The sequence below is a fragment of the Sinohyriopsis cumingii genome, chromosome 6 (assembly GCF_028554795.1).
Source record: "Sinohyriopsis cumingii isolate HCF-2022 chromosome 6, ASM2855479v2, whole genome shotgun sequence".
NCBI lineage: Eukaryota > Metazoa > Mollusca > Bivalvia > Unionida > Unionidae > Sinohyriopsis > Sinohyriopsis cumingii.
In genome coordinates this window covers 121,686,580-121,698,917 of record NC_142966.1, presented here as the reverse complement: position 1 = coordinate 121,698,917, position 12,338 = coordinate 121,686,580, and the positions used below count along the sequence as shown (strand labels likewise).

The 12,338-nt window shown below is 35.1% G+C and overlaps 1 protein-coding gene across 1 annotated transcript in view; it reads left to right on the top strand.

Annotated features, from left to right (window-relative positions):
- LOC149797858 (uncharacterized) overlaps window positions 1-12,338 on the top strand; it is a 338,244-nt gene that overhangs the window by 252,974 nt on the left and 72,932 nt on the right. The window contains exon 17 of the mRNA XM_089960811.1: window positions 11,768-11,899. Coding sequence (XP_089816937.1) covers window positions 11,768-11,899 — 132 coding nt within the window. The remainder of the gene's footprint in view (window positions 1-11,767; window positions 11,900-12,338) is intronic.

Here is a 12,338-nt window from a genome sequence, read left to right as displayed (position 1 = left end):
TATAATGATAATGAAATGGGAATGCACGAAATTATGAATCTATCGCTCATATAACAATAATGAAATGGGAATGCATGAAATTATGAATCTATTGCTCATATAATGATACTGAAATGGAATGCATGTAATTTTGCTCAGATAGCAATAGTGGAAATAACAATGACATGGAACACATAATATATATATATATATATATATAACTATCGTGGTGCCCATTTGACGTCCAAGATGTACTTCCGGTTCCACTCACTCTAGTCAATGGTCAAAGAAAGCACCCACGCATGATCCGCCCCTCTCACTCTGCTGAAGGATCCCTCGAGAGCTCTCACATTCTACACAGACCTGATGGTCGTGAAGCCTTGGTCCCTCGCATTGAGAACACCAGTACACTCTTCCGAACCAACGTCACCAGACAGCGTACATGTCACAAAAAACCACACAGAGTTCTATGACTCCACATCACCAAACCATATATAAGGCAGCTAAAATTATATCAACTAAACATTGTAGTTCGTATGACATGGTTAAGTACTTCTGCATTGATATATGTTGCGCATGCACACACATGAATTCATTACCCATTACATTAATTGTTCAATGCATGCAGCATATAATTAAATTCAATTTGTCTGTTCAGTTACAGCAAATAGCTAACTCAAACCAGACTATAGTATTTCTAATATCATGGTGTTGTATAACCTAGGTATTGACTCTCTGTAGAATTTAGAATAAATTCTAAAACATCTAATATATGAAACAATTCTGTCATATAAAATGAATAGTAATAAAGAATACAAACTTAAATTTCAAAACCTCTACAGCTGGAGATTTGCTCCCTTAAAGAGGTAAGCTTCCTGACAAGACTCATCGTAGTGTAATTTGTTTATAGAGAATTTGCTCTATATGTATACAGCTGTGACAGATATGCACAGCTAGGTACATAGGTGTTCACTGCAGGCAATTTGCACATGCAGCATGGGTTGAGTTGCTCTCAGTATTTCGAAATAACTAGAGCCAAAAAAAATAAACCACCCTCTGGTGACACTGTATGTGACAATGAAACCCGAGTACATTTTTGATCACATATACATATTGATATAAATCATACACAATTTCGTAACAAAACTAATTTCTGGAAAATATCAAATCCAGTAATTAAATTTACATTACAATATCATATAATGGAATTAAAAAAATTAAAACTAAGAATCAAACAATTAAATTAAATCAAAATGAAATAAAATATTCAAAACAACACATAATTGCAATAGATGGTTTTTAGACCATGGAACTACTTTTGATTACCCTATTAATAGTACAAGTTTGTCAAGCCCTTCTGGCCTTTTGGTTTAAATTTCTTGAGGCTGGCATTTTATTTCTTCAAGGAATTGCCATATTCTTGCAAGGCTGTCACCTGATTCAGACAATTCCTAGATATGAAGTACTAATTGAAAAAGACCAGAATAATCATACTGTCAATACATAATTCAACTGAGAATCAAACCATTCTTTCTTTCTTATCACTTTTCAGGACTGATACCATCAGTTCTGTTTACCATTGTCATTCTTTTGGCTCAATGGGCACATGGATGCAAAAGGGGTATGCCTCTTATTGTCTGTCATGCTGCAAAGATAACTTAGTAGGAAATATTCTTGCACAATTAGGTCATTGTAATCACTTATCACCAAATGATAGTATATTTGCATAAAGAAAAAGAAAAGCAAACACTAGAATGGCAACCAGTATCCTTGGCTGTAAAAGGAAACACCAAAACATCATGAAGGTGTTTTTTATTTGCAAGTCAGGCAATATTACAACCTGGCTTACATAACCCACTTCTGACTGACATTGATGAGTGAATGTACCAGGCAGATCAAAATCCAATAGATATAAATTTTGTTGACATGGTAATCAGAAGATATGATTTGCACACAAATTATCTGGGCAATGAGAAAAGCTATTATGTTGTAATGTCCTGTTATTTGGATTAATGACTACCTGTACACTGTTGTGCTAAAATTAAGATGACAATTGTAACATGGACAAGATGAAAAATCACACACATTTTTTCATTCTTTGTCTCATAAATTATGAGAGTTCTGACTCATAAAAATGGGTGATAATTCTCCACATAAAAATGATGCCTCAGTTACTGAAGAGTGTCACTGTCAATGAAAACAACAACTGCAAAATATATTCAGTGGTATTTAGTATCACACTCACATCAGCTACCTGTGTAAAAAATGAACTTGTTTCCTTTGCAACATGTTCCAGAGTGATAAGTAGGCAGATTAGGCATAAGTTATTTATGAGTGACACACACCATATGTTACGTGATGTTGTACTTTGGTGCTTTTTGAGGGTAAAAAAATGCATTTAGATTTATTCCCAAGGTGCGATTCTGTATCTACTCAGCTCAGTATGAAGTATTATTTTCAACTGAGCCAGTTTTTGCTTAATTAGGACAAGTGAACAGGCGCTTTTCCTGACGCTTGAAAATAGTGATATTCTTTCCACTTCTGTCCACTACTTTTCTTTTGATGGGAGGGAGCTATGGTATTTCAGTTGGTAACGAGTCAAAGTCCTAATTCAACAGTTGTGGGTTTGAGGCACGATTGAATTGACTGCTTTGGTTTGTCCTTGGTAAAGGTGCTTAGCTTCTGTTTCCTTGGCATCATATTGCTAACAGTTTGTTAAAAGTGTCATTAAAAAGCAGCAACAACAATTATAATGGATGGATATATGAGTATCATGGATACATTGATTTTTATGTTAGAAAGTCCTCAGTGAAAAGAATAAAGAGAGAGCTTTTCATTAGGTATTCAAATTTGTTTCCACATGGACAGGTTCTCTTTTATAGACAGATCTCTACTGTAGATTGTATGGATCATGCATCAGGTAAGTTTGCCAGTACGTATTAAAACATGCCATTTACAATTAGGAATATTCTGGATTGTCTCATTTAACATCAGCAATATTTGCAGTGTATATAAGAACATTCCATTATCATGATAGGAAAGTGGTTGAACAGGACTATCTAATTTAATATACACCACTCCCTCAATAACTCGGGCCCTGATAACTCACGAACCCACTTATAATGCGGGTTCAGGTGTGGATCCCATTTTTTAAACCAGAAAATACCCCCAAAATTGATACCTATTTGTTGAACTTGAAGAAAATTGCATTCAGAATTGGTAACGGAAACATGGATGTATCACTCGTTTTTTATCATCGAAAATGGTAGATAGGACCTGGAAATTTTAATCAACACTCTGAAATATCAAATTTAAAAATAGGTCATACAATTGTTTTACATTTTCTTTCCAAATGACATTCCTAATACACCGCAATTAACGATATGTAAGAAGTTTTGATTAATGAAAATGTCACTTACACCGAGTGGAGGCAGTACTTTAATAAATAAATACAAATTAAATAATTTTTTTATCAAATGAAATTTGTATTCTGGTTTTATCTTTTAGTTCCTTTTAAGTGTAATCATCATAAATGCAACGTATCCTCTTGTAATTAAACATAAAATGCATCAATCTACCATAACAGCTATGTCTGCAAGCATTTCTCTGAGAACCTAATTAATGCTGACCGTGTTTTGAAAACTGACTTGCAGAAGTATTTCTTGCATTGTTGCACTGAATTAAAATCTGGCTTCCTTTGTATTATCACATTAATGATGTATTTTGAATCAAATAAAGGAGATGGAATAAAAGAAAATCCTACAAACTTAAAATCTAGCAGCCCCGGTTGTATGTTAGGTGAACTCACTTCATCTCATCAATCAAACACTTATAAATGTTATTGTGTATTTAACATAAACTACCTTAAATTAACTCTTTCATAACTGTGATCAAAGATAACAAGGCATGCATATGCATGCATATAGCGCAGCCAAGTGAAATTTATACTTCATAAAATAAAGAGCTTGATTTCACAGATACGGACCATTGTGGGCAAGCAAGTTTCAGAGAATTCTTAAACTTGCAGTTATAGATATCACCAAGAATGATAAGAAGTTTTATTATTACTTCCAATTAAATCAAGGCATCAATATTGTACTAACTGAACAATGCAAAAATTGAGTTTTGACGTGGACGACTGTCTCACGAAATAAATGTCGCATGTTTGGTGGTGTATCAACAGTTAGTCTAGTTCCCTGCTCTATGGACTCCCACTTTGTTGGATGCTATAAACTCCACTACGGGAACCAGACTGATCAAGAACACAAAAAAGCAGTGATGTAATACACAGATTTTTCACGTACATGTGATGGCTGTTGAAACCAGTTCAAACAATCTTTCATATGTTGGACATTTTGAAAATAAAACAGAATAATGAACAACTTCATTAGAAAAAGCATGTTATTAAAAATTATTATTGACGAGATTGTAAAATGAGTATTCATTCGTTAAACAGCCCAGTTCCCTAACCCTGCTCCCCCATGGTTTTCTCGATGTCAAAGCAATATTTTTCTTCAATTTTTGGAGTTCCCTCAGTAACTCGTGCCTCACTTATAGTACGGTCTATGTTTGTGGACCCCATTGTGCGCGAATTATCGAGGGAGAGGTGTAATGGGTCTGTAATGCTACATATCAGAACATTCCATTTACCCTGAGGGAAGCCAGGTGGACATGCAGGACTATCTCATTAGCATCAGGAGTGTTTTATATTCCATTCATTTTCATGGAAAATTGGTAGTCACCATGGACTTGTCTCGCTGACTGTGAGGGATATTTTATATTGAATATTAGAACACTCCAGTTACTATGTGGGAAGGCAGGTAGTTATGCTGGACTGTCTCATTCTACATCAGGGGTGTTTGACAGTATATATTAGATTGGTCAAACTACAGGCCCACAGGCCAAATGTGGCCTATGGTTCATTTGTTTGTGGCCTGCACTTATACAAAGAAGCAACTTTCATAAATATAATATAATTACTTTAATAAGTGTCATATATGGCACACACTTTGGTCAATGTGGCCCATCATGTTGAAAATTTTGGACCACCCTGTACTAGAACATTCCATTTACAGTGAGGGGGAAGGTAGGTGGTTACCATGGATTGTCTCGATGAATGTGAGGGATGTTTGAAGTAAATACCAGGTCAATCCATTGGTCATGGTAGACTGTCTTATTCAAAATAAAGAATGTTAGTACATATCAGAACATTCCATTTCCAAAGAGGAAAAACAGATCAGAACCTGTTGGAACATCACATTTTACATCTGGAAGCATAAAGAGGGTCACAATATATCAATTACTTTACTGGTCTTAGTTGGTTTTAAGTGAAAATGTTTCTGATCCAATATGGCCCCACCTCAGCCCTCTTGAAAATCTTGTTATTGTTAATCCTCTTGAATGGAAAGTTACACTGGCATGCAGGTTTTCACCTGAAGACATTAATGTTGACATGGGTCCAAATAAAAATGGTTCATCATGGACATTCAATATCACCACAACAGTGACCATGTTGTAAATTATTTTCTTGCTGCTTCTATTGAATGGATGGTCTTATTGATATTGGTTCATAATAAAAGGGTTCTTGCAATGTCTCATCAGTCCTAAATGATAGTGGTGCCAGTGTGACATCCAATATGGCCACCAAAACTGCCATCTTGTAAATTTTGTTACCACTTATCTTGTACATAAGATTTTCACCAAAAGACTTTTTATGTCTATATGGTCCTAAATGAAAATGATTCTGCTTTGAATGGAAGATCATAGTGTCGTGGGGTTTTCACCAGTAGATTTTACATGATGTTATATTGGTCCTACATGAAAATAGTTTTACTTTGACATTCTTGACAGGGTACTCAATGAAAATGGGTCCAGTGTAACATCTAGTATTGCCACCATGGCTGCCATCTTGAAAATATTCTTATTTCTACTCTTCCTAAATGTAACCATACTAACATGGGGTTTTCACCATAACACTATTAATATTATCTAGCTGTTCCTGAATGGAAATGGTGCAGATCTGACCTCTTATATGGCTGCCACAATCAATGTTTTGAAAGTCTTGTCACTAGTTCACTTGAAAGGATGGTCATATGAACATGGAGTTTTCAGCAGACATCAGTAATGTGTTAAATGTGCCATTAAACACCAAAAACATCCTTTATGTGTATATTAGTATCATGGATACTTTCATTTCTGAATGTGACAGTTCACAATGAAAAGAATGAACACCTGAGGACTTCATTAGGTATTAGGTATTCAAAATATTTATTGATACAGACAGATTCTCTTTTAATACAGAAACCTTTCTTGCAGGTTTTATTTTCAATTTTACCATACGTTGAAGTAGATTGTGTAAGTAATTTTGGAATGACTTATTTAGCATCAGGTAAAATGGGCAGTACATATTAGAAAGCACTATTTACGTGAGGAATCTCTTGAACTGTCTCATTTCACATCAGAGAAGTTTAACAGTGAATTACTAATTATTCTATTTACTATAAAGGCAAAGCTGGGGATTATCTAGGACAATCTCATTTTACATAAGGGGTGTTTCTTAATGAATATTATCAGAATTTTTTTTATAATAAAATTCGACCATGCCAGTGGCCCAGTGGTTAGAGTGCCTACTGATGTGGGAGGTCACTGGTTCAAACCTGAGCCAAGTCATACCAAAGACTTTTTAAAAAATGGTACTTAGAGCTGCCTTGCTTGGTGCTCAGCATTAGGAGGTCAATGTTAGGACTGGTTGGCCTGGTATCAGGATAATGTGACAGGGTGGGACATCATGCTACATGTGTGCAGCATGATACCCCAGTGCTAGACATCACTATAAGCTGCCACACTGCAGACATAATAGCGATATGACCGAAAAATTGTTAAAGCTACATTAAAATACATTATAAATCCAAGCAACACACACAAACTCATAATGAATATCAGAATATTATTAATTTACAAGGAATGTGCCAGGTAGTTGTGCTGGATTGACTGTATCATTGTCAGAGTTGTTTGACAGCGTATTCTGGAACATTCCATTTACAGTGCAGGAAAGTAGTGGATTATCTTGAACTGTCTTATCTGACATAAGGGGTGTTATCAAGTATGAGAATATTCCATTTACTATATGTTAAGCAGGTAGATATGCTTGATTGTCTCATTTTAGATCAGGGGTGTTTCATTGTGCATAACAGAACATTTCATTTCCCATGAGGAAAAACAGATTAGAGCATTTTGGAACATACCATTTTACCTCAAGAAAAATAAAGATGGGCAGATCCTAATGGAACATTTCATTTACTTTATTGGTCTTTCTTTTTATTGTGCATTTATTTCCAAGTTTGAAATCTTCCTTCAAAGAAAGGATTATCTTCATCAAGGGTGTGTTTTAGTTGGTGTGATAATAAAATGAACATGGGGTTTTCACAAAAGGACTTTTTAGAATCACAACCACACTGACATTGAATAAAAAAAATAACCAAGTTTTAAAAATCTGTTTGATGGCAAATGTAGGCTCAGTTAGAGGCAATCTTTACTGATCTCAATGATTCAGATTGGGGTTTGAAGGTATTGCAAGTGTCATTAAAATGTTCATCTTTGCACTGATTAGAGACTGGGCAATGGTTAGAGACTGGACACTCTGTCAACCAAGAGTTCTTACATCTTGCTTTGCTGGTATTTGATTGCATCATTGATATATTATAGCTTCCTGAATGACAGGAAATGCCATTTTGACGTTTACATTATTCACGCCTGAACACCATCCCCATGATTGATTTAAGCATACTTTGCTTTGTATATATGGAGTAAAATAAGACTTAAAAGAAACTATTCACAAACTAACCAATAATTATAGGTTATGCTCATTTTCTTATTCTACCTAATGCTTAATTTTATTAACAAAATACACTACAAGAAACAAATAACTGAATGTATGGCATATTCCAAACTAAATAATAATAATAATAATAATGAGGACTTTGCATGGCGCCTAATCTTTAGAAGCTCTAAGCACTTTACATTAGACAATACCTATAAAATAAAAAACATATAATAATATTATTACAAAAACAAACACCATGAAATTAGAAAAACATTAAAAAATAAAAACCATGCTGAGAATATTTCAGGTAGGAAACATTATTAGGTCTTTAATTTTTTTCTTGCAGTCGAAATAAGTGAGTTTTGAGAGCCCTCTTGAATGTGATCACTGTGTCTTTGTGTCTAAGTTCAGTGGTCAATTCATTCCACATTGCTGGGCCCTGGTATGCAAAAGAATGTTGTCCATATGACTTCGTTTTCATAGTGGGAATAATGAGCATACGATTGTCAGAAGAGGAGCATTAGTATCTTGCTGGTGTGTACACATGGGTGAGGTTGCATAGGTATGTTGGACTAGAGTCTGTCTGTGAAACATAGCACAGAGAACAAATTTTGTGTTTGATTCTAGATTGAATGGATAGCCAGTGTAGGGTACAGAGCAGCGGGGAGGTGTGCTCTGATTGTGGTACTCTAAGTATGATCTGAGCAGCTGTGTTTTGAACTTTTTGAAGTTTCTGGAGTAGATATTGAGATGAACCAGACAGAATTGAGTTACAATAGTCCAGTCTTGAAAGTACTAATGAACACACAAGTGTTTTTTGTGGCATCAGCTGAAAGATATTTGTGAATTGAGCTGATGCATCTCAGTTCAAGATATGCAGCCTTGCATATGTTCATGACATGTTGGTGCAATGTGAGAGTACTGTCCAGAGTAACACCTAGGTTTCATACTGATTGTGTGAATTTAATGTTGGCATTGCTGATATTTATTGTTTGAGGTAAAGGATGTGAATGAGAAAGTCTTTGTGTTGTGATCAGAAATACCAAGCGCAGATTCATCATTATACAACAGCAACATTATTATTGCACACATAACTCCGCCCAGATAAAATTGAACTTAGTCCCACGCTAAACATAAGTTTTGAAAGAAAATGGCATATCTGGTTAAAATTTAAATTTGGAATCATATTGTGAATGAATGCACATTGCAACAACTTTTCCATTTGATATGGAATTTCGTGATTATGGACTGGATTTAAATGTGACACTTCCACATGAAATACATAGATTGAAGAAGCGAGGGACAAGTGTGTTGACATCTGCAAATGTGTTTCTGTTTCTGTCACTGAATGTTTGAAATCATAATGTTGGAAAAATACAAAGTCTTTCAATTGCAATTATCAAAAAGATTCTATGGAATTTAATGCTTATTTCATTTTGAGTGCAGTAAGGAGGATGCAACTACACTTTTATTTTAAATTACAGTACAATTTTGAAATGTGTAATCAAGATTGAGAACCTATGACATGGCTCATGTAATTCAAATTTGCAGAACTAAGAATTAAAGTACATTTTGAGGAAATTCAGGATGTAAAACTAAGTATAATTTTTTGCCATTCTTATTACCAGCTAAAGAAGACAGTTTATCCCTTGTCACTTGTATATTCTTTGTAAGGACCTTTCTGGCATCAACTGTATAGCTAACCTAAATCCAAAACATTTTATCAAAAACGTTAACGTGGAATTTGGCAGTCCATGAAACATCTGTTTTACTTCATTCAGAAACAAACTTAATCAACCAGAACATAAAGTGCCTACTATGTGAGTGTACATGATAGTGGAAAGATTACAGTCCTCACCCTCCTTGATTTGTCTGCAGCATTTGACACAATAGACCATGATATATTACTTCACCATCTCCAGCATGTATTTGGCATTCATGATACAGCCTTACTGTGGTTCAAGTCCTACTTGGTCAACAGGACACAAATTGTGCCTGCAAATGGAATACACTCCAGCCCAGTTAATCTATGTTATGGTGTTCCACAGGGGTCTGTTCTTGGACCTGTTCTCTTCATTCTATACACTCAGCTGCTCTCAAGTGTCATAGATCATCATCCAGTGTCTCACCAATTGTACACTGATGACACCCAAATATACAAATATAGCCACCCAACTGAAGTTGATGCTACCATCCAAGGTGTAGAGAGGTGCATTTCTGATGTGAAATTATGGATGACATGTAACAAGCTGCAGATGAATGATGATAAAACTGAGGCCATTCTGATCACAATACAAAGACTTTCTCATTCACACCCTTTACCTCAAACAATAAATATCAGCAATGCCAACATTAAATTCACACAGTCAGTACGAAACCTAGGTGTTACTCAGGACAGTACTCTCACATTGCACCAACATGTCATGAACATATGTAAGGCTGCATATCTTGAGCTGAGACACATCAGCTCCATTCGCAAATATCTTTCAGTTGATGCCACTAAAACACTTGTGTGTTCATTAGTACTTTCAAGACTGGACTATTGTAACTCAATTCTGTCTGGTTCATCTCAATATCTACTCCAGAAACTTCAAAAAGTTCAAAACACAGCTGCTCGGATCATACTTAGAGTACCACAATCAGAGCACACCTCCCTGCTGCTCTGTACCCTACAGTGGCTATCCATTCGATCCAGAATCAAACACAAAATTTGTTCTCTGTGCTATGTTTCACTGACAGACTCTAGTCCAACATATCTATGCGACCTCACCCTAGTCCAACATACCTATGCGACCTCACCCATGTGTACACACCAGCAAGATACTAATGCTCCTCTTCTGACAATCGTATGCTCATTATTCCCACTATGAAAATGAAGTCATATGGACAACATTCTTTTGCATACCAGGGCCCAGCAACGTGTAATGAATTGCCCACTGAACTTAGACACAAAGACACAGTGATTCCATTCAAGAGTACTCTTAAAACTCACTTATTTCGACTGCAAGAACAAACTTAAAGACCTAATAATGTTTCCTACCTTAAATATTTCAGCATGTTTTTTTATGTTTTCTAATTTCATGGTGTTTGTTTCTTGTAATCTTATCATTATATATGTTTTTTATGTTATAGGTATTGTCTGATGTAAAGCGCTTAGAGCTTCTAAAGATTAGGCGCTATACAAAGTCCTCATTATTATTATTATTATTTGTTTACAAATCAAAAGTGCTGGTGTTTACATCCATTGTTTGTTTACAATAGAAAGTAGTTCCTTTATGCACATGAATGCATTATGAAGGTGTGCAATATCATAAAATATTGAACAATTCTGACAATGTAAAGTTAACAGAGAATAAAATGAGCATATACTAATCTTTAATGGCTTAAACATTCTTAGTCACGGCAATAATGTATAATAACTCTTGTTCTTCTACATGCATATCTTTGATTTGTCTGTAACATTTTCTATATGAATTATTGGATTGTTCCACTTTGTGAACTTTACCTGTGCAAATTATCATAATGGGCTCATTCACATCAGTTTTTAAAGGAAATAACACAGTACCTTAGCTAGTGTCAGCCAGTTTAGTAATACATGAATACCTGACCACCTTGCCTTTTAATTGTCTTGGTGAAAATTAGCTGTTTAAACTGCCTCAAGAATAGTTTTATAATCTGTAAGCAGTGCTTTTTTACTGTTTGTACATGCTATGGACATTTATTGAGGTGGAGTTGGAGGGGTCTCCAAAGATTACTAAAAACTGCTTTTTGAAATTTGGCCTTATCAGGGATTTGGGAGTAAAAAAATTCTTTACATGTCATGTTGTGTTCTGGCAAGTGTGTGTACCAATTAGACCAGCATAGGTAGTTAGTTGCTGTCAATAATTGACTGATTCAGAGTTTATTATACATGTCTTTGGTTAATTTGATTAATATCTATTAATAAAATAATTTTGTTGGTTCCAGGGACATTCTTTGTTGCCTACCTTGTGATGCTGTTATTCTGTGGAATTCCCCTAGTGTATATGGAGATGGCATTTGGGCAGTTTGGCAGTCTTGGACCAATCACCATCTGGAAGGCTGTACCACTCTTCAAAGGTATTGGATAGGGCCTGTGGTGCAACCAACAGTATCATATAATCTTGCTTTTCAGACAACTTTTTTAATTGAATATTTTATTCATACGGTCACCATACATGTGTGACATACAAACATATTTTGATAAATCTGTGATTAATATTTGAAACTAGATGTTTGCAATTTGTACAAATACTGTAAATTCAAATATTTTTTTAATGTTTTCATGCCACTGTTCCCATCTTTATTTGTTATGCACTGTATTCATCAGTTTCATTACCATATTGATTATACAATTCAGTGTGACCCAGCTATAACACGATAGTTGGGGTCCATAGAACTTGACTTTGTTATAAATTAAACAGTGTTGTAACCAGCTAAGTCAGTTAGCTGATGAACATGATGCATTTTCCTAAATTATAGTGTGTGTAGGTGTGTGTGTGTGTGTAGTAAAAGCAGG